Source organism: Clytia hemisphaerica, unplaced genomic scaffold (assembly GCF_902728285.1).
Source record: "Clytia hemisphaerica strain Z4C2 unplaced genomic scaffold, Clytia hemisphaerica genome assembly, whole genome shotgun sequence".
NCBI classification, from domain to species: domain Eukaryota; kingdom Metazoa; phylum Cnidaria; class Hydrozoa; order Leptothecata; family Clytiidae; genus Clytia; species Clytia hemisphaerica.
The window spans coordinates 86,162-109,469 of record NW_027104106.1 but is presented as its reverse complement, the minus strand read 5'-3'; the positions used below and the strand labels follow the sequence as shown (position 1 = coordinate 109,469).

Here is a 23,308-nt window from a genome sequence, read left to right as displayed (position 1 = left end):
TACCGGTCTGGCGTAATGCTAAAGACATGTTTATTGCAAATGTAATGTTTGGTCTGTCTCGTTCAAAGGTCACAGTGAGCGGTACTTCGATTTGACTACCGCGACTGTCAGTGACGTCGATTAGGAAGTGGTAGCCTTCTTCTGGTTGTGCATTTGCCAGGGATCGAACGTAAATAATCATAATAGAAACGCCATTCATTTGAATCCAGTCTTTCGACGTAACAAGTGTTTTCCCGCCACTTTCCAAGACCTTGTACAATACCTTCTTCATGTTGGACCAATCACCATCCTCGTTATCCATCACTAGATCACGTGGTAAAAAAAGGTCGGTCTGATTGGTGCAAGCGGTCACGTTCACCAATCCGATCTCTCCTTGGGAGAGAGGTGCTGTATTACTTCGGTCAAGACACGGCTCCCCTTTGCGTTGCGACAAGTACCTCGGTATATATTTATCTGTGGAAAAGGAATCAATAAATTCCCTCTTCAATGAATTTCCATCTTGTAATGCTTTGGTTAAGCGATCCATTACGATGTAGTTGCATGGTGAAAAGTCCATATCGCAATGCTCCACTACCACCTCCATTAAAAGGTTGTCAGGCCCTTTGGAAATACTGGCAACTCCTATTTCTTCGGTGTTATTGAAGTATGTCAACATCGTTTCTGATACAAAATACTTCTCTTCGAAACATGGTAAGGTTTCAACAATGTCGAATAAGAAGACAAGTTGGTAGCTTATTCTTCCTCGTTCTTCGAAAAACACGGTGAGAGTTGCGTTGACGCTTTCTCCTCTCACGTCTGTTGCTTGGATAGTGAAGTTGAATGTCTGGCCAGCTTTGCCAGAGTCATAGAGAAGGGTCATTTGTTGGTCGGTTGCATTGAATTTCAACCAACATTGAGTATCTTCATCTCTGTACAATTTCAAAGTCAGATTGCCAGTGTTCCCGTCCTCTTTGTCAAAGAAAGTGTCTTCGGGAATTCGATATTTTGTTATGCCACATCTTTTGATGGTCACATTGAGATTGTGATGTTTTTCTGGTGGCGTGTTGGGCTCTAACAAGCAATCTTTGTATCTTTCAGTATCTATAGATTGTATTCTAAACCTTGGGAACATTGCTGCAATGACATCTGGGTTGATTTGACCATCCTCCGACATAAAGGTTGATCTGAATGTCTCAATGTTTTTGTGGTCACATTTAGGGTAGGAATGGGTACATTGTGTATAACGTATGATGATTGTTCCGTTAGAAAAGCCTTGGTAGTCATTTACTAACCATGTGCTGTTGTAATTCATGTATTGGTTGATTGCATCGAAATAATCGTTGATGCTTTGAACAGTTGCGATGTTGCTTGGAGCTCGAAGTTTCGTACCAATCAGGTAATTGACGGGCGGGAAATCATCCATCACTTCGAAATAAAGCATCATTCGAGCTGTTTGATTTCTTTTGTCAACTGCTACTAAATAGTATTCGTATATGATTTTACTTTTCGTTTGATTGGTAGCCATAAAAATGACCTCAAGTGAATCTTTATACAAAGCTACAAAATAATCTGATGGTAGAGGTTGCATGTTTTGAAAGGCCAGATACACGGTCATGTTTCTTAAGTCCCCATCCTCACCGTCAACGATGCTGTCAAAAGGAATGGTGTAATTCTTCGGGTGACAAAAGGAGATGTCGAACCTCAAATTATCACGAACAACTATGGGTGGGTAATCTTTATGATCAGTGATAGTTACGTTGATGGGTTGACAGTCGGAATCATTCAGCGAATTCTGTAATTGCTCCAAATCAAAGTCAACACTTCCTGTACAGTTCGTCCACGTAAAGTTCATATCATTCATCTTCAATTGATAGTTGACGAGAAAGAAATCGGCTAATGTCCCATCGTAATACGCTTCTGATATCCTATGCAGTGTGTCTTCTACAATATGAATGGCTTTGGTGATAGTCTTGTTGCATTTCAGTTTGACAGTAACACTACCATCATAAGAAGGTAGACCTCTACACATCTTGAAGGTGACGGGTACGGAAGCGGCCGCACCCTGTGAGTCGTACGCGTTGATCAAATATACATAACCTTCACTTGGTTCGTTCACTATAACACTCTCCGATGGGAAACCAAAAATTTCTTTGTTCACCTGATCAAACTGAATCCACGAATTGGGCGCCAAAGGTGTGGAATCTTTATTGGTCATTTCGATGATTAGTTTGCTCGTATTGCCGTCCTCAGGATCTATAAACATGCTATCATTCAATTTGTAAATAAATTCCCCACACGTGTCCACACAGATTGGATCTGGACTCAAACCGACTGACAAAACCTCATTTGCGTCACAAGGACCCAATTTCTCTTCAAGGACTGACAGATCTGTGAATTCAGGTTTGAGTGCTTCGATGAGAGCAGGCTTGACAACTAGACTTTGATCGTCGACGAATAGTTTGTCAGTGATTTCGTTAATGTGTCTGAAATCACATATATCGGTGCGAATGGTGCAATTTGTCCACATGACATAACTTGGTTGCTGTTTGGTACCTCGTGAGAAGAAAGAAAAAAAGCTGGTGTAGGAAGTGGTATCATCACCAAAATATGTCTTTAGTTTCTCTTTCAGTATGAACAAGAGCTCAGCATCACATATTTTTTCGTCCAAAGTTGTTTGGAAACTAAATGCAGCACGATATGAGATATTCAACTTTTCTAGCTGTGTTGTATCGATCAGGATGTCAGATGTGGCAGATGCTCCAACTTCGTTCAATGCTCGCAGTTTGTACTTGACAGGGTTAACTGGTTGCGTCTGTAGCATGTTGCCATACAGCTCATTACCCGACGTTACATTGAGCTGCAACCATGAACTACAAGTAACTGTTAACTTATCCTCATACAACAAACTGTAAGTGAACGAACGTGAATTACCCGTCGCTTCGTCGTGAAATATGTTCTCAGGAATCATGTACTCCACTTGTTTGCAGTAATCGACAGGAATGTTAATTTCATCCACCAGCACCTTGATGGTGGTGTCTGGCATCGGTGATATACTGCTCGAAGGTGTAACGAGGGCGGCAGTCGTGGGCGTTATGGTACTTGTGATGATACCACAGTCAGAGTTGATTTGCATTGTCAGCTCTTTTACAGTGAATTCCGGTAGAAATATGAATGCAAACTGTGTTCGACATTTTCCAGATAGATCCATGATTTTGTCTTTGATCAAACGAGCTAACGTGTTGTTGCATGAGGGTCCGTTCACTGTACAATTCGACCAAGAAAGCTGTAAGGAGTTTTGAGTTTGATGCAAAATCGATTTCGTTGATGAAATATGACCCAGTATCTCCATAATACGACGCGATCTTAGTTTTCAATCGTTCTTTGTAAGCTTTTACATCAGGGATGTTTATTGGAAAGTTTTTCTTAAGGATCAGAGTGAAATTCTGGTTGATTGTGTTTGGTTTAGGGTCGGATAGAACGTCGATTCGAATAACAAGTGGGGATTGGTTTCCTTCCTTATCCATGGCAACTAAATTGTAAATAAAGGATTGGTAAGGGTCTGGGATGTTTGTCAATTTTGCAGGTCTTCCTATGATAGTTTGAGACTGTTGATCGAACTGAATCCAGCTTCCTGATGACAACTTCTCATCTGTCACTGTCATCAACAGCAATGTTAGATTTCTCGTCCAACCGTCTTCATCGTCATAAAACGTCTTTTCAGGGATGGGAAAGTGTAGATTTGCGCAGCGCTTTGTTATGATGGTCGAAATATAGTTGACTACTTTCGGAGGGCTTGGTAAGGGTGTAGTTGTAGGGGCAAGTGTCGTGGTGGGTTTCTGACAGGGCGTGTTGTAAACGTATTCAATACTCTTCACTCTGTAGTTTGGCTCAAAGCTTTTGGCAAATGCTCCGTTTGAGGATGTAATCTTTTGTACCAACAACTCGATTTGGTCTGTTGGACATGTGGTAAAATCGAACGTGCAGTTGGTCCATTTGAATATGATTGTGCCTATAGATCCTGGTTTTTCGAAGAATTTCACTACCTTGATATTGTCCATGTTGTGATCGCCAAAGAAGAAGACAATCTTGTTGATGATTTGAAAAATATCGTTCAGATACGGCGTCACTGCATCAAAGGAACATTCAATCTCCATTTCAATCTCGAACCCTATTCGAGTGATCTGATCCAACTTTTGAAATGGTAGGATTGTGAATACGGAAAGCCCTTGCGAATCAGAAGCTTCCAGAATGTATTGGTATCCAGCGTCAGGTTGTTTCTCGATGTCGCTGCATTTGATCAAACCATAGATAAGGAATAGTTTTGGATTGTATTGAACCCAAGATGTGCGATTGTTGACTTCGTTGCCATAGATATCGAAGAATTGTATCCTCAGATTCCTGGTATTGCCATCTTCATCGATGAAAAGATTATTGGGAATGGTGTAAGAGAATGACCCACATTTCTTGAGAGGTATGGGTTCGATGATCCCGTTCACCCTTGGTGGCCGGTTTGTAAAGATGGAAGACATTGATGGATACATGGAGCTGGAAGGCGATGGAATAATGGTGGTTCTCGGCAACTTGTCACAATTGGAGGTGTTGACCAATACTTTCTTGACGATGTAGTATGGATCCATAGCTCGTCTGAAGCCATCGTTGATCTGATCTACACCGTTCGTCGCAAATTTGCTAATATTATCTTGCACCTCATTGTTTTGACATGATCTATCAATCAGTCGACAATTTGTCCAAGATAACTCGATAGTGTTTGGAGTACGCTTGTAGGAAATAGCAAGAACGTTGCCAACATTTTGCTCACCTAAATATGTAGAGATCTTGCTGGTTAGAAAGAGTTGTGAGATAAGTTCCGGTGTGTTTTCATCGTAAAATCGGGTGAATTCGGCCTCAATGAAGTAGGGAACGGTGTCCATCGGGGGTGTTTTCATTGTAATGACGGTGAAAGTGTTGAGGCTGGATCTGTCATATGCTCGCAAAATGTAACTGATGTATTTACTGTCCATGTTATTACCCTCTTGACGGAACTGACCGTAAACCACTTGTGTTGATTCCACAAACTGTATCCAAGACGTGCTCGCCAGTTCTTGGTCATTGAACTGACGTAACTCAAGTCTCAAATTTCTAGTACCACCGTCTTCTCGATCATAGAAGGTATCTTGTGGAATGCGAAAGCTGAATAAAGCACATAACGGTACATTGTACACAGGTATTTCTTTCATGACACGTGGAGGCGTGTTTAAACCATGTGTCGGTGTGACTGATGGCTGGGGCGTGACTTGTGTACTGGGCGTTGGTACCACAGTTGTGGATGGGTGTGGGTAGCAGATATCTCCATATTGCATTTGTAAGAAAGTAATGACGAAAGATGGAGCCATGAAGGAAATGAATTGTGGGTTCACTATGCTTGACGAGTCAAACATCAACATTTTGGATTTCATTTGCAACAAGGATGAATTCTTGCAGGTTGTGTACAACGAGCAATTCGACCATTCAACTTCCATGTAATTATCTGTATATGATAACTTTTTGAACATGATCTGACCGCCGCTCTTATCACTGAAGAAATGCTGTAACTTTGCTGTGAAGCTGTTCAGAATGTTCAACTTTTGTGGAACAATGTTATATACGTAACTTCGCATAGAAAACCAGTGGCTTAATTCCGCAACGTTGGCTTTTGTGGTGATTACTAAATCACTCGTTGCGCTTCCTCCTCCTGAATCCATAGCTGTCAGTTTCAGCTCAAGGTTGTTTTGAAACAAATCCTTGACGTATCGGAAATAGATAGTCTGTGCTCCCTTGTCGAAATTGATACACAGTTCGTCTACTTTGCTGTCATCTTTGTTGGTCAAAGAGAGTTTCAAGTTCCGCGTGTACCCGTCTTCAACGTCAAAGAAAGCGTTTGCAGGAATTTGATACAGAACTTGTTCACAAACATCAATCTCCACTTTCAAAACTTTCATAACAGTGATGGGTATTTGGTTGACTGGTGGAGTTGTTGTTAGGGCTGGTGTTCCAGTGGTCGTGGTGATAACTTGGCAAGGTTGTTGTTGCTCCATAGCTCCTGAGATTAAGACAAACTCTGGAACCATCGATCTAGAGAATTGCTCATTCAAACTGTGATGATTTTTATCATTCAATAATAAGGATTTCAAATGTAAAGCATCTTGCGAACAGGGATCTTGTATGGAGCAATTATACCATTTGATGGTGATTTGAGGATATAAGATTGTGGTTCGCTTCATGTCAATTAATTGGAGATTGTATTCTGTTTCTCCGAGGTATCGTTTCATTCTCTTGATCCAGAGCAGTTGGATTTCTGAATCACTCATCATCTCGTTGACGTAGATGTAACTTTTCATAGTGAAATGATACTTTGGCATCATTGGTGTACCACTTGGTAAAATGTAGAACCGATGCTCCACACTCAATCCACCAGAGTCTTGACAAACCAAGTAGAATATGAAGACATTGTTTGGTGAGCCTTCCAAATCACTGATTTTCAGAATACCATAGATCTTTTGTGTTGCGTGGTTCAAGTGAATCCACGACGAATCTCCAACTTCAGTCTTGTTTTCATGAAGAAGTTTGATATGAAGTTTGGCTGTGTATCCATCTTCTTTGTCAAAGCATGTATCATGAGGTATTTGGTAGTCCAGCAATTTACAACCTTCTACAGTTAATATTGGTATAACTCTGTTGATCGTAGGAGGTGTGTTTGGAGAGGGTGTTACTTTGGTGGGAGTGGTAGTGGTGGTCGTTGTCGTCCTACATTTGGTATCACCAGTGATAGAAACACTAGTCACGTGAGCAGTTGGGTGTAGCAGCACCATGACGTCATAATTAGGTTGTATGTTCTGCACCATGAGAATGCGTTTCAATTCGATATCCACGTTCTGGTTGCATTGACGTTGACAGATAGACCATTTCAAGTTCATGCTTTTTGGATTGGTTGGATAGATGATCATGGAATGTATTTGGAGGCCGTTGACTGAGCCTTGCGTGAACTTTTGTTGAATGTACGAGAGGAATTTCTGATGAATGAGCAACTTGAGTGCGTTCGTTTCTATCTGTTGTAGTATGGTGCCATAAGTTTCGACCATGTGACCGTCAACCTCGTTTTGAGGTTTTGAAACGTGAATGGTCAACATTTGGAACACTGATAAACCTGCAAAAGAATGATAATTAAATGAGAAGGGCAAGGGCATTTTTGAGATAAAAATTTACCACTGAATGCTTTCTCGTTATGCACTGTAAAGTAAGAAAAACTGATAAAATTTATTGAAACAGGAAAGGGACTTATTAAAAATATGTTGAATATTGGTTATAGAAGTCTGGTACCCTAGAAAAAGGAATGGTAATTTGATGTTGCTTAACTTCTTTCTAAGATTTAATTTCGACAACAAATGGAAGATTGAAATGAAAAATGGAACTTGACCAACCTGCTTTATCAGTAGCCACCACTCGATACACAAACTGGTTGCTGTTCACTGCTTCCGTCAGCGTCAACAATCCTCTCAACGTGCGCGTCGTTTCATTGAAAACCAGCCAAACATCTTTTGGTAATTCCCCTCCATCCGGTTCTTGTATGGTGATCGCCAGGTTCGATGTTAACCCGTCCTCCACGTCGAAGAACGAGTTGTTGGGAATCTGAAACTCGAACACCTCACATGTCGTTGCGGTAACTTTCGCAAATAATTTTAAGACGGTGGGAGGGAGGTTTACGTTTGGTGTGGGTGTGGTAGTGGTTGTCGTGGTTACGTTTTGACATTGTTCATTGCTAGCGTACGCTTGTAGTACTTCCATCTCTGGATAAACAAAGTTCTTGAACAAAGTACTAACTAGTGTGTCTACTACAAACTTCCGTCGAAACGTAAAGTATTGTTGCATGTTACAATAGTCGACGATTTGAGTGGATGCTGCGAATTGTACGGACCAGAAATTCCCTTGCATTTTGATGATCGATAAGAGATTAATGACACCACTTTGTCTGAGGTATAGACTCAATTGGCCAATGACGAGTGCAGTAAGGTCTGCGTATTTAAAGAAGGTGTCTCTTGTACGAAACACAATAGTGATCGAATGGAGTTTCTTCTCTAAGGCCGGTATTGTGATAGTGACTTGAGAATATACCGATCCTCCACCATTAGTTGCTTGTAGACGGTACACATCAGAAGAACCACTGGTAATCATATCCTCAATCAACATTCCATAAATGTAATTATGCTGCTTGTTGAATGAAACCCAAGATCTATTTTCCAGTTGTCTACCCTCTTCTGTTAAGAGGTCTAACTTTAAGTGTGAATTCATTGGGTTGTTAAATGCATTGCTCGGTATGTAGTAGATGAAGATGGCACTTTGCTTGGTTGATAATCTTATTGGAAAGATGTTTGTGTTAATGGTCGGAGGTTCGGGTATTGGAGTTGTAGGAATGGATGTGGAGGTTTGGAGATGTGTGGTGGTGGATGATGGGGATGGTGAAATGGTGATTTGTTGACATGAAGGCATTCGTTGGATTTCTACTGAACTGACTGAGTATTCTGGCCTCATGATTGATCGATATCCACTTGATGGTTGGCTGTTGGAGACGAATTTGTCGGTGATTAGTTGTAATGTCTGCCAAGGACAGATGTCATCGCTGAGATTGTCCAATGCCCATTCAATAATGAGTTGCTTGGTCAAGATGCTTCTGGCGAAAGTGATGATTTGAATACCATATCTAAGGTAGGTTGTGATGTAGCTATTGATCTTGGTGATGAAAAGTATTTGCTCGTTCACCAAGCTGGTGGTGGAGTCATAAAACATGGTAATTGTGGTACGAATCTTGAAACTGTACTCTAGTGATGTGCTTGGACGCTCGAAGATGATTGGAGTTGCTGTGAAAGAGCCTTTGGAGTCAGTTGCTCGTAGCATGTAACGGTATTTGTCCAACGGTAACATGTTGTAATCTTGTAAAGTGTACGAACCGTAAATGAGCAGAGTGTTCTGGTTCATTTGAACCCAGTTATCGCGTTGGACTGTACCACCATCGTTGTGGAGGAGTGTTAATTGTAAGTGTCTGGCATCACCGTCCTCCCTATCTAGGAATGTTTGAGGACTGATGTATTTGAACAACAACCGACCAAAGGAGATATGTATTGGTTGTATAGGTTGGTTGACGTATGGTGGGGTATTCTGTTTTTCTGTTGTGGTTGGTTTAGAGGTTGTGATCGGTCTGTTGCATTGCTTGGAAAATTGTACTTGTGTCAAAGAGACTTGAGGGAACAACTCCATCACCATCTGTGGATGGATGTTACCAGGTGTGATGTAAATCTTCTTTTCTAAGGTTCGAAAGGTGTTGGATGAGCAGATGTCGCCAATCAGTGAAGCGTCGTCCAGGTGCATTGTGAAGGTGGAAGAGCTGTGATAAAAACTGATCAACACTGTCTCTTTACGGTTCGTTTGGTCGTACAAATAAGAGTTAAGTTTTTCCATGATGTAAATGATTATGTCTACTGTACTGGAACTGGACTGGAACTTGTGCACGCCTGTTAGTGTGATTCGTAAAGCGCCGACAGGTGATTGGTTAATAACTGTCACTTCTAAAGCCAAATCTGTGAACTTCAATTGACTGTTGATCACTCGCAGATAGAACTGGTTTGTCCTGGTGTTTGGAAATTGCATGCCAGAGGGTGAAGCTAATATCACTTGGTTGTTGGATAAAGTGATCCAAGAGTCCTTACGAACCCCCGTTTTGTATTGGTCCAAAAGTTTGAGTTGCATCATTGGTGTAAAGCCATCTTTTGCGTCATAGAAAGTCTTTTCGGGGATGGAGTATTGGAAGAAGCCAGCATTGCTGATGACTAAAGGTTGAATCTGGTTCAATATGACAGGTTGAGGGGTGGACGGTGTGGTGGTAGGCAGGTTCAAGCATGAGCCGAAGGTAGTGATGGTGACATGACTTGCCACCGCTTCTGGTAAAAATGCAAACATAAAGTCAGAATTGATTTGCCCTTGGTTCGTAAGCAATATCTTTTGCAAATTGTACAGTTCGGTGACATTGCAACCGTTGGAGGAATCGATGACGCGGTGGTACACGAAATTCATTCGAAAATTCAGTCCAGTGTTCCTTTGGAAACAGACGATCTCTGTCTTGTATCGATTGCCAGTGTACTGGAAGTAACGTTGAAGAAGAATAGTAAGAACTTGTATATTATTCATGATTTGATTGAAATATTCACGTCCACTGAACTCCACATAGAAGCCACCCATTGGAAACACCTTTCGACGACATTGAATGTTAATCACCATGTTTTTGGACCTTGCAAAAGAGTTGGTCGCTGTTAACACAAATTGGAAATTCTCCACTTCTCGACCATTCAAGATGTCAACGTATAAGAAAGCATTGATTTCCTGTGCAGCTGCATTGAATTGTATCCAGGAGGATCTTGGGATGGGTTTCCCAGCGTTGGACGACATACTCAATGTGAGATAGGGTGTATACCCGTCTGTTGAGTCGTAAAACGTGTTGAATGGGATCTATAAAAAAGAGGTGATAAGTTTCAGCTATAACTGTTCGTTAAAATTAGGTTTTTTAAATCAGAAAATGTTTCTTGAGACCTCCAAGTTATGATTTTTAGCAAAAAGGGCTAAATAGAAACAAAACAACTTTTGATGATGGTGATGATATGGTAGATGGACCTACCTTATAAGTGAAATAGTTGAGAGTAGTGACTTCAAGCGTCGGCATGTTATTGACAATGATTGGGTATGATGATCCAATGACTGACGACGTCGGTTGTAGTGTCGACGTCGTCGTTTGTTGGCATTGTGAAGAAGTCGTCGCTCGGATCTCGTTAATGATGTATTGTGGAGATAAAAAGCGAGCGAAGACAGAATTTGGTTGACCGTTGTCGAGAACGACTTTGGACGCGATGGTTGAGACGTCTTTGTTATGACATTGTTTGCCAGTCAAGGTACAATTGGTCCACGCAATGGTGATTTGGTTCTCGTTTGGTTGACGTTTGAAGGAAATTACATTGATCCAAGAGAACTTAGAAGGTAGTCCAAAGTAAGCAGAGATTTTGGTCAGTAGCATGAGCTGTTCATTGATCTCAGGGATGGAGGGTTGATAGAAGGGCGTCACCTTCATGCTGACTGTGTATAAGATGTCTGGGATCTTTTCTGGCAGTTCCACACTAAATCGTAAAGACGTGGATCCTCCTCTGGAGTTTGTGGCCACCAGGTGGAAGAATGTGTTTTTGTTTGCACCTCCACCTCGTAACTCAATATAATCTTCAACTTTTAAATACCCGTAGATGACTTGTATGTCCGAGTCAGCGAAAATCCAGGAAGATGTACTGACAGGTTGATGTCCAGCGTCTGTTAAAGATAGTTTCAGTCAGTCGACGCGTTGAACCGTCAACATCGTCTTTGAAAAGGTTATCGGGAATGGGGAAGACCATGAAGTCGCAGAAGGTGACTTTGAACGGACCTATCTGGTAAAGAGCGATCGGGCCTTCGATATGAGGTACTTTGCTTGATGGTTGGGTTGAAACAGTACTAGGAGAGATGTTGTCTATAGTCGTACTTGGGTGAGGGTTGATCTTAGTTTGCATCATGGTTGGTTGCACCATAGTCGGTTTTACGAAAATATAACCGTTGTAGTTATCGTGTGTTTGACCAGTGATATCTCGAAGGTATTGTATGGTGTCTGCAATGAACATATTGGACACTGAGCCTTGAGAAAAGAGTTTGGTTTGTGTGAACAGGAATTGGTTGTAACCTTGTGTGTGATGATAAAATGTTTTGAAAGCGAATGAGAAAGTGATGTATTGTGGGAAAGAACCTGTTCGCGCGAATCCCACAATGACGTAATCATTGAAATTCTTCATACTGTTAGTATTCAAATACTTTGAAAACGTTGTCATGACCAGGTTAAGAATTTCTGCATCTGAGCTCGACAACGAGTAATAGGCGGTAAAACGAAAACTGAAGTAACCAGGAGGCTGAGGTGACGCTCCTTTAAGATTGATGTGAATTTGCAGCTCTGTTTGCTGGTTTTTATTATCGGAAGCTTTTATGGTGAAGGTTGATTTCGTGGAAATAGGATTGTTTTCGATTTGATAAACCGACAACTTCATGTATTGTAAGGTAGCAATAATGTTTTTACTAGAAACAATGGATAGTTTGAGGTTGTTTGTGAACCCTTCCTCGGCGTCGTAAAAAGTGTCTGCAGGAATTTCATACTGCAATGAACCGTAGTTGTTGATGGTGAGTTGTGGTAGGCTCCTCAACGTAATCGGTGGCGAGTGGCCTGAACACGAATCCCATTTCACCGTGAATCCCAAATATTTGAAATTCGGCGGAAAAGCTGAATGAAATGCTGGATTATTTTGCGATGTCGTTTCGATCTGACGAATCTTATTTACATTACAGGGACTGCAACTAATTGTGCTATCGCTGAAAAGCAAGGAGAATAGTCTTGAATTGATGGCGCTGTGCTGTATCAACGATTGAACAAAATGTTTGGAAAGTTTTGCATCGTTAAATTGAATGGCCAAAATGTTAACCATGTCTCCCAATAAATGTGTTCTTGGTGTATCTGCAATCAAGTTTGATTCCACCAGTAACTCAAACGCGTAGCAAGGTGGTTGCACATTGCTGTTTATCTTGACTATGTAGTTGATGGAACCAGTCGCTCCACACGAATCCATCGCAGTGACCACGAAACTGTACCCATCTTTCGGTTGTTTCATGAAAGTCTCATAAGTGGCCCATGTATACATCAGTTGCAATACACCATTATATTGCAGCCAATCAGAATACGTTATGGTGCGACCGTTCGACCATTCCATGTGAAGCTTCAAGGTGCGATGGTCGTCTTCAGCGTCCACGAACATGTTGGGATCGAGTTTGATGTAGACGAACTTGTTGATGTCAACTATGACGTTGTAGGAAGATGTCTTTGCGATCGGTTTGTTATTACTACTACTGCATGGCAAGCTACGTTTGTTGTAATTCGAAGAACTACCCAAGTTGAAGAAGTCGAGAGAACGAGTGAACCTTCGCTTGTAGTATTTCAAATAGTGTTGGCATGTCGAGTATCCGATAATGTCCGTGTACAATGCTACTGTGTTTAAAAGACTTATCACTTTTTCCATTGGTTGATAATCCGAGTGCGATAAGACGAGATATGCAGGTCTCTCTTTCCCGTCGGTTTCTCTTTTGATGCATCGAGTTGTTTCGGACATTTTTGTTGTCAGGGTAAAATTCTGATCGAAAATCTTTCTAGCAGCATTGTAAATATTCATAATGTCTTTCATTGGGAGTTGTTTTAGATCACTAGTTAAGTATATGATCAATATTGGTAACTGGTGCTCGTTAATCGTCTGTTGAACCTCAATATGAACGTTGCCACAGAGCGGGAAATTAGCTTGATTGTGTGTTGGTACGAAAGCAAGTAGTCCGTCATCTTCAGAATAATGGTGGATATGTTCTGTTGCCAATTTTATGTTTGGTGAATGACCCTGAAATGGATGAAAAACACTTTTGAAATTGTGTGATCTTGCAATCATTAATAAGAAATGTCGTTTGTGGCTTCGTGATGAAAGTCTAGTCAGGATAAGTGAGCACTTTTTGGACCTACCCCGGTGGGATAGAGGTCCTATAAATTAACCGTGTTCGTTCGTTCGTCTGTTACCACCAGCTTTTCTCAGGATTGAATCATAGGAATCTTTTGATTTTTTGGTACAAAAGTGAAAAATGATGGTGGGCAGAATGTGACGGAGCCCGATTTTCGAAAAAAAATTTTTTGGGCAAATTTGGGCCAAAAAACAGGTTTTTTCGATTTTGTGAAAAATTGGATCATTAATTTTTTCTGATTTTTTGCATGAAAGTAGGGTACCATCATAGGTAAAATATGGCAGATTTTTGCAAAAAAATTGTGTTGGGTCAAAAAACGCATGTGTATCTATAAGAATCACTATTAATAAGCAGGCATCAATGTTCTTAGGCAAATTACTCACTTTTTTATGAGATTGATGTTTTTTTTGCTCATGACGGCTTACTTTTGAAAAATATGTGTGTTTAGAGATGAAATTTTGGTTGCTTGGCGTGTTTTTACAGAAAAACTGGCCAAATTCGATATTTTTTTATAAGCACATTATCAATTATTTAAGTATTAGCTTTTCTCGAGATTGGCTCTTTCATTCTTTATGGTTTTTTGCACAAAGATGCAGAACTATAAACCCTCGAAGGTGACGGTGCCTGATTTTCGAAAAAAAATGTTTTTGGGCAAATTTGAGTTTTTTGGACTTTGTGAAATATTGGATCATTCATTTTTCTGCTTTTTTGTATGAAAGTAGATAAAAGATGGCTCAAGCAGATATCTGTAAAAAAAGAATTTTTCAGCTCAAAAAAGGCATCTTTATCTATAAGAATCACTATTAATAAGCATGCATCAATGTTCTTAGCCAAATTACTCAATTTTTTGATGAGATAGATGTTTTTTTTGCTCACGAAGTCTTAAATATGAAAGAATATTTCAAGAGCATGAAATTTTGGTTTCTAAACGTTTTTTTGTAAGAAACAAACAACTAATTTTAATAGACCGTCACTATTTGTGTTCTGAATGATTGACTAACGGTCATGCTCACGTATATATCAATTATATATGTGTTTAATGCATAACCAGGTAGGTCCATAAAAGTATCACTTGTTTGCGATCAATGTAGAAACCAGGTCAGTGGCTAATTAATCTATTGCGAAAAAGTTTACACAAACAGCAAAACAGTACAACTTTTAGTTAGACTTGTACATAATTCGCTTTATAAATCACGATGAAAATTAATTTCAACCAATCAGAAGAATAGTTCACCTTGCAAAAATGTTTCGTTTGTTGGATAAACAATTTACCCACGTGTACTTCTAAAACAATTTTCTTCCCTTCATCTTGCGCATGCGTCACATATGAAGTAAACAACCAAACAAACAGGAACAAATGAAACAATACGTAAACACGATACATGCTGGTCATGAAAAACAACTGAACCAAACAAACTCATTTCAAATATTGAAAATTGTTCATTTGGTTGCGATATTATTGTACATTTCAATGTTTACAATTTCAAATAATATTCTTCTTATTTTAAAATATGCTTACACAACTTTCCTCTCATCTGCCATATAAAGTCGAATTAGTGCAAGAAATACCTTCTTTCTCCATTTGATTAATAGTATTTCTATTTGATACCTCTTGAATAGGAGCAAGCGCAAAGAAGATAGCATAGCTGCATTCAAATACCTTTTCAATCAACGCATTCAATGCTCATTTCAAAAAAATAGAAGATTCCCAATTCATAAAATCGCTGCAGAATAGTCTATTCATCTAGTTGCTATTAGTAACAGATAAAGATCCATACAGACATACAGGGTTGGCGGTGCACAGTTACTGCTAAAGCATTTATGACAAAACGACGAAATTTTGGATAGTGGTTAATTTTTCATAGGAATATTCAAAACCAAATGTTTTATAAGAAAATATCAAAATTGACAAAAACCAAACTCGAAGTCTGTTTCAAGTGCAGAGAAACGTGGAGAAAGTACTAAAGCGCTAAGCCTACTGTTTTAGTTTAACTACCTTGTATTTTTGTTTCCTACCGGATAACTTCTAGAGGTGCTCAGACTTATTCGTCAAATTCTTTTATTAATGTCCCAAAATGAAAAATGACCAATTTATTAAAATCAACCTCCAAAATGTTCTCATAAAATAATGTCTGCTATAAAACAGTATCCTTTGTTGGAATTCTGTACTTGAAGATATGATTATGAATATTTAACCAACTTGTATCGGATATCTTATTAATTACTCAGTTTGTACGTTGATGTAAAGTCTAGTTGTTCATTTGATTCGAGCGCTGATCCGTTTCGCGCAGTTCATCCTTCCGATATACAGGCATATTTGTCAAGTTAGCTCATCGGTTATTTCCATGTTCTTTCTATTCCTTATCGTGACGTTAATTTTAGAAAGATTTAAGTTCTAGGCTAGTATAGGCTCCATCCTTTCCATTTTTGAAACAAAAATTTGAGTCCCTCCACTTCTACAACTGTGACACACACACCTCCGACACGCCCCCAGAGAACTAAGAGAAAAGTGGGAAAAACTACAGAATTTTGTCCACCCCATTCCAGAGTTGTTTATTCTATGTTATTTGATGATGATGCTTTATCCCTCTAAGGTTTGGTTAGAACGTGTTGTAGAACATGTGTACATGTTTCTTGTCATGTTTTAAAAATGCATAGACGAAAATCACATATAAGACCTATTCGATACACAAATTTCCTCTGACCATTTATATGGATTTCCAAAAACATCCCCATATACCTCCTTGATAAAACTTGGGGGTTAGTTACTGTACTATCCCCTGGCTTATCATTTTTCAATCGATTTAATCTTTTTTATTCATACCGGTGTTCTACAACGCCTTCAATTATTGTTCAATCGTAGAAATGGTAGCACACCCACTTCACTTAACTACACCCACGTGGAGAAGATCTTAGCGAGATCGGCTTTGGCGAGTAAAGCCTTTAAAGAAATTTGGGAAAAGAAGAGTTGTCAGGTTTTTAATCACTCATTCATTCTATAGTGGCAATGTTGAGTCTCTCAACCTTTCAGCATTTCTCTCGTGCTGGCCATCATGGCATTCGTGCTTGCATTTGTTAGACCAACTTCAATATTATTTCGTTTAATATTATGAATATTATGATAAAATTGCTGATGTTTGCTTGGAAAGTCAACATTTCTTCACCTTCAATAAATAAATAAGACGGTTTCGCTGCAGAAAAGATAGAAGGAGAATTTTGCGATGCTAATTCCGTAAGTTAGTTGAATGGCCTTTTTGAAAAAAGTTTTTTCTATAAAACCCAACTAAGAATACTGCTCAACCGAAAAGAACGAACAAACAAATCGTCCCCCTCGTTCTTCTAATTTATTCCGTTAGAAGAAATACAGAGGAACCTCTAATTAGCGGAAACCATCGGGAAGACAGGTTAGTGTCCGCTAATTAGAGGTAAAGTTTGATCCATATTACAAAGAGACAAAGTAAATAAGCAAAAAGTCTTGAAAAGTAATCTGCAAATTAAATTATTGTGTGACTTCTTATTGAATGAAACCGGGACATTTAAAACTCAGTTTTGTCTTGGCATCATCCGGACGAAATTTTCTATCAAAGAAAATATTCTTCCTTCAAGTTTGCTGCCAAGGCAACCATATCATCGTCTACAAACAAGTTTTGTTGACCACTTTACTTGAGCAAATGTTTCTCTGAAAACTTACCTCCAAACAAACTACAAAAGGATTGGGCAATTCAAGATTTATCTTTTGTTCAAATTGTGACTTTGATTGTCTTTGTTGGAAGAACAATGCTCCGATTTCAAAAATGCACTTCTTGGTTTTGTTCATTCGTACGCCATCTTGTACAAGATAAAAGGCGAGACAAGTTTATGAAGATATTATAATTGAGTTCAGCCAAGGCGAGAAGAAAAAAAAGAAGAACAGAGGAATTCCGAATGTAAGCTATTATCATTTTCTAGCTATTTTCATTTCGACCAGAAAATTCACCTACACTCTTTTTTATATAGGAATAATCTTATTAGACAAAGAGGTTTAATTTAAAAATAATGCTGAACTTTGAATTGTTTGAATTTTAAGCAAATTAAGTGTTGTGTATCGGGTATAAAGCCTGAAAAAATACCCTACAAATATTAAAAGGATAATAACAGTATGAAGCTCAAAGTTTCAAAATAAGTAGAACAGCTAAGCCTGAATGGCGTGTACTGTGATTCTTATGAAATAATGTGTGAATTCTCTATATCGTTCAAATATCTTGACATAAAAACGTTTTTTCCCAAAAGCCGAAAACTAAAAAAGTCTGTTTTGATCTAGCTGTCATGAATGTATGGATATATATCGTGGTCAAAATATATCGTAGCTATTTTTGAATTTATTACACCTGCTTCACCTCAAAGTAGGTTTCAAAAGTCTGCGTCAAATCGAGTGTAGCTCTCTGTCGACATTCTCTCTTGTTTTAGTATCAACATTTGAAGTCATGCTGTTTTTGCAACTATCATGTATCCTACTCCTGCTATCATCCACCCTCGATGTTGGATTAGCCAAAGACGTGGTCAAACGGTCAGCACTTTCAGTCACCGTTGAAGGCTGTTTCAATTCACTTCCAGGTTCAGGCGTTCATACCAATATGGGTGAACATGCTTCAAATATTCGCTGTCAAGATTTCTGTAGAGACAAAGGCTATATGTTAGCTGCTACACGAGGTATTGTAATAGTCAATGGTATAATTACCACACATTAGAATCTTTTTTGCCATTAGTAAGCTTAATACAACAGAATGCAATTCTGTCCTGAGAAGCAATAAAAGAAATTTCAGAGCAAAAGCTAACAAAGTTACACTGAGTCACTGTATGTAGCCATAACTTCAGTTAAAAGCATCGAAATGTTGCGTGGTTGTCATCAAAAGGACAAAGAAATGATGGAATGGTAATTTAAAGTTTGTTAGAGCTGGTTTCCATTCTAAAAATCTAGGTTTTTGAGGCAACTTCTCAAGAAAAACATCCAAACTCAGGCGACTGCGAACTAGAAATTGCCTATTTACCTCCTGATTTTGCCACCTGTATCCCTGATGACGGACAATGGAAACCACAAATTGCTTTCCTCTATTGCCTACCAAAAATATCCATGTTTCCAGTAGTTAGAAATCAAACTTTGTACACCGTTGTACACTTTGTATACTGTTCTAAGGGTTAAATGGGCCCAAAAATCAATAAATTTCTATAAAAATCGTATAAAATTGGCGATTTTACCCCCTGGTTTCTCCAACTGCACCCTGTATGTGAAAGTTTCAAGTCAGCATTGTAATTTTCTAGTGTATATTACACACAGATCAAGTTAAAAATATTTTCAAAGAAATTTTAGGCGAGATAAGCAGTGAAAATTGCTCAAATTATGTAAGAATTCAATAAAATGGGCATTTTTACCCCCTGAAGCGTCGAAAATGATACTAGATACAGTTGACAAGAAATTTTTCTGGTGTATCGCATCACATTTTATCATAACACAAAGTTTGTGTCTAATTAAAAGTTGTTTTGGTAGGTCCCAGTCTTATAAAGTGTCAAAATTCAGTAAAAATACCCAAATTTCCCCTATTTCCCCCCAGGTAAACCGCCAAAAATAATTTTTCGCTAAAATTTTTTGCCAATGATGATCACCAATCTATTTTGAAACCCTTGGCAAAGTTTCAAAGCAATTGGTCAATTTATTCATGAGATATAGCAAATTATATCATAAATGAAAGATAATTTCCTTAACAAATCCTTACAAAGGGTAAAAAGTACCCCCTAAACTCGGGCCCAGTATGAAAAATTGACCAGGAATTAGAGTAGGGGACCGACCATTTCTTAAACTAGGATAGTTGAGGATTCCAAAAATATATACTTTATCCTGTAGAATCTTGGGTTAAGCAAAAATGCTTATTTATAGATATAATAGGATTTGGCTCCTGGACTATACACGAATATGCCATTTTTAGTATAAATTCTTGAAAACTCCTATAAAAATGAAAGAATGAATTAGTTCCCTTAATTTTCCTTTTCAACGTTCTATTCCTCAGGTGGAATTTGTTGGTGTCGCAATATCTACCCACGAGGAAAACAGGTGGCCGATGACAAATGTCGAACGAGATGTAGAACTTACACTGCTTGTACCACTGCACAAGAATGTTGTGGAGGTAACGTATATTTATGGATACACTTCAAATTCACCTTTTAGCTAACAAGAATAACGAGAATAAATTTACTCATGCTAAACTGAGTCACTTTAAATGCTTTCGTAGCGATACTAATGCAAGATAAGTTTTTCAGGAGGAGAAATTCAAACGTTTTGAAAACGAACCAGAACATTTCTTTTGAACCAATGCTTTTAACAGCATTTGACGCTTTGAAGGCTCATCTGATGTTCTGCAGGTGGCTGCTCAAGCTCTTAACTTTGACTTACTAGTTGGACTTTACAAGTTCTTTAATTGAACATATCAACTTTGACAAGCATTCTTGTGAAGAGTCCAATTGGTAATTGATTGTGATTTGTCTTAGGTGTTGGTACGTTTACTGTTTCCGTGGTCGGAAATATTGACGTTGCAAAGCAAGTGGTTCGTCGAATTGCCAACATATGGCAAACCAGTGGAGACTATCGAAGACACATGATCGGAAACGTCAGGAAACCATCAGTAGCCACCGAAAATGCTAATTGGTGGAAGTCTTTCGATCACAAAGGATGGTCAAGCTGTCCCAATGGACTCTACATGACCGGTCTGTACCGTAATAATAACCGTAAAGGCGACAAGGATCAAATCTTTTTGCTCGAAGAAGCAGAATGCAAGAGTGCAGCTTCGCACCTGTATTCAGGAGGAGCTAATGATCGCGATTGTTACAAGTTAAACATCTGGGATATTTGGAATAGAAAGAACTGGGCTGTCTGCAAAAACGGTAAGCTAATGCTTGTAACGATTATACCGTATTTCCTGTAATCTTTGCTGTCCCTTAAATTGTATCGCAAAGGGTAGGCTTTGGTATAATAGAATGAGGAAGGAAAATACAAACCTATATACTTCTTGTAAGGGTAAACCAAGGTGGCTCACACTAATTTGTCCATATCTCCTCAATCTCTGTTATTGCTATCTTTTGTAACTTTTGACCCCTAGTTATGGTGCTTTTTGGAATCCACATGAAATTTTCGGACAATTTGGTATGTCACATGCTTATGTGCAAAAATTGACGCAAGGCTATTCTAAGGTCGGCTCTGCATTTTGAGGCCCGCAAAAATGGGCCACGGGGCACCCTCAATTTACAGGGTTCCCCATCAAAAAATTTTTTCTATTAAATCTTTCTTACCTGTTTTTTTATGATAATCAGGAGCTTTTGGTCCACTATTTAATATCAAAAATCTTTCTCAGTCCCTCCCCTAATACTCTGCTTGTGGACCACAATATACTGTACAATATAAAATAATGAAGTGACAATTTTCTCTAGGATATTACATGCACGGTATTTACAGGACGAGTGGGAACCATCTGCACAACATTGAAGAGTTCATGTGTTGCAAACCAAAGTCACAAGTGTCGCAATGGAAACATTGTTACAACAAAAATGTATGGAAATCCTTCGACCATAAAGGTATCATAATCTGACGTCTGCCCTTTTATACATGCTTTGTTTTTATCTCTATTTGAATATTTAGTTTCTAGCCATTTACATTATGATTTGTCTTGTTTTCCATGAAAAATACTCTCACATTTTTCTTGATCTTCACAGGATGGTCAAAGTGTAACAATGGTTACTACATGTCTGGTATGTTCCGAAACAGCTGCAACAATCTCTATTGTATTGAAGAATTCAGATGCTGTAGTATGGGCCCGAACAATGGAAAATCTTTCGCTGAGAATCCAAAAATATCAGTCCGTATTCGAGGCACCGATGGCAAACTGAAGGAGTGTAGTATGGACGCAATTGACCGCAGTGCATCCACAAGCTCTTACAAATGTAAATCGATCACTGACACAACCAATGGAATGTATTTGGAAGCTCGAGAATTCAAAGTCGAAGATAAGGTAGGCTTCATTTGATATTTAACGCCTTTTTGTGGCACTTTCCCTTCTTACAATCATCATCATATGAATCACATGCTAACAGGAGTAGGTTTCAATTGTGGTACAATAACTCAATAACACTTCCTTTAGACACAACCTACAGTTGCTGCACCACAACAAGTAAAGAACTTCAAGCCAGTCATTTGCACTGCGTCCAACAAAGCATACACGTGCAACAAGCGAGTCACCAGCACTATCACTACCTCTTCCACTCTCAAGATTGGATCCGGCTTCTCAATGGGGGTCACCATCGGCACCAAAGTTGGTCTTGAAGCAAGTGCCTTCGGCGTGAAAGCGTCAACGGAGTTCTCGACTCAAATTTCAGCTTCTTCCACTTTCAATGTGGAGCGCAGTAAAACACATGTACAATCAATGGCAGATCAAACACACGTCACGGTTGATGTGCCAGCTAATGAAGGGGTACAGTTATTTTCTTATAAAATTCGAAATCAATCTCACTAGTAATCTCATTTGTAGGAGGTGCAACTCAAATAAAAATACTGCGACAACATCAAATCTTTTTACTATTGTGTTCTTTGAAGGTGATGATCAACCTCCTCCGTAAGAAAGTGGACATTGTGTACAAGTGGAAAGGTATCTTCCAAATGTTGGGCAAGTATAAACTGTCATGGAACAATGGTGATTCCACTTTCCAAGATGTCACCAGTATCCTAACAGGTTCGTTAAAAGGTTTTCCGATTGTTACCACAAGACTTTGTTTTTTCTCGCTGGATTTTCGAAGTCCTCTCAATACTTAAGTCCTTAAGAATCATGAAATTGTTTCTTAAGAAAACCCATCAACTTCTCTGACTCTTCAATCACATTAAACCGTTCTGACCTTAACGGTTCTATATGCAACCAACCTTTCGCGTTTATTTTTTATCGCAAGGAACCAACCGTGAGATTTATGCGTTCGGTAAATGGAACTACCCAGACACTGATGTTTTGCAGGTCATTGTCACCAATCAAAATTCAGGCGCAAAGAAGCTTGCTTGTCAACATAACTCGGGATCTGGAGACAGCAATTGTGCCACAGCTTTCACCAAGTCAACAAAATAAATGACGCAGCGTGCTTCTCAATATTGTTTTTATTTTTAAGGGTTTATTGATTTATTATGTTAATTGATTGGTGTTTTTCTTATTTTTTTTCTTATGATTTATTATTGCAATATTATGATCTTATTTTGAACACTGAACTGCTGCAAATCTTAATTTTCGAAAATAATTAACTCCGTGAAAGACGAGAAATTCGATATCGCTCCAGTCGTTATGATAGATTTTCCAAAAGAGCCAAATTCTTATTATCCGTAGCACCTTTCGTGTGACTCAACTGCATGTGATTAGTTCGAAAGTAGGTAGGATTATGAAACTTTTTTGACAGGGAACCCGCGAATTAGACCTGGCAAAAGTTTATATGGCCAAAAAACTGACGTTGTAAGGCAAAACTCCTAACCCTCAAAATAGGCAAAAAAATGACGACTTTTCAAAAGTTGAATTGAACCCGCTTCTATCTACACGCTTCCTGCTTCACGTAATTGTACCTTAAAAAAGTCACGTGGCTGTAATTTTGGCACAGGTACATCATGATTTCAAGAAGCACTATGAAAAAGGCGACCTTT

The 23,308-nt window shown here is 38.9% G+C and overlaps 3 protein-coding genes across 3 annotated transcripts; 1 reads left to right on the top strand and 2 right to left on the bottom strand.

Moving 5' to 3' along the window:
* Positions 1–73: 73 nt before the first annotated feature.
* Positions 74–11,362, bottom strand: LOC136813217 (uncharacterized; the record flags this gene model as incomplete). Its single annotated transcript, XM_067069733.1, has 4 exons — positions 10,679–11,362; positions 7,437–10,512; positions 3,242–7,162; positions 74–3,210 (listed from the first exon to the last, which is right to left on the bottom strand). Coding segments are annotated over exons 1-4 (10,581 nt in total), but the record flags the coding sequence as incomplete, so codon positions are not given.
* Positions 11,363–11,374: 12 nt separating this feature from the next.
* Positions 11,375–15,151, bottom strand: LOC136813219 (uncharacterized). Its single transcript, XM_067069734.1, has 3 exons — positions 14,852–15,151; positions 11,508–13,502; positions 11,375–11,404 (listed from the first exon to the last, which is right to left on the bottom strand). Exons 1-3 carry the CDS (start codon positions 15,008–15,010, stop codon positions 11,375–11,377), a joined length of 2,184 nt encoding a protein of 727 aa, XP_066925835.1. The 5' UTR covers positions 15,011–15,151.
* Positions 15,152–17,432: 2,281 nt separating this feature from the next.
* On the top strand, positions 17,433–22,942 carry LOC136813224 (uncharacterized). The gene is made up of 9 exons (XM_067069741.1): positions 17,433–17,543; positions 18,064–18,306; positions 19,659–19,775; positions 20,137–20,529; positions 21,073–21,216; positions 21,355–21,650; positions 21,780–22,109; positions 22,232–22,367; positions 22,579–22,942. Exons 2-9 carry the CDS (start codon positions 18,081–18,083, stop codon positions 22,746–22,748), a joined length of 1,812 nt encoding a protein of 603 aa, XP_066925842.1. The 5' UTR covers positions 17,433–17,543; positions 18,064–18,080; the 3' UTR covers positions 22,749–22,942.
* The last annotated feature ends 366 nt before the right edge of the window (positions 22,943–23,308 follow it).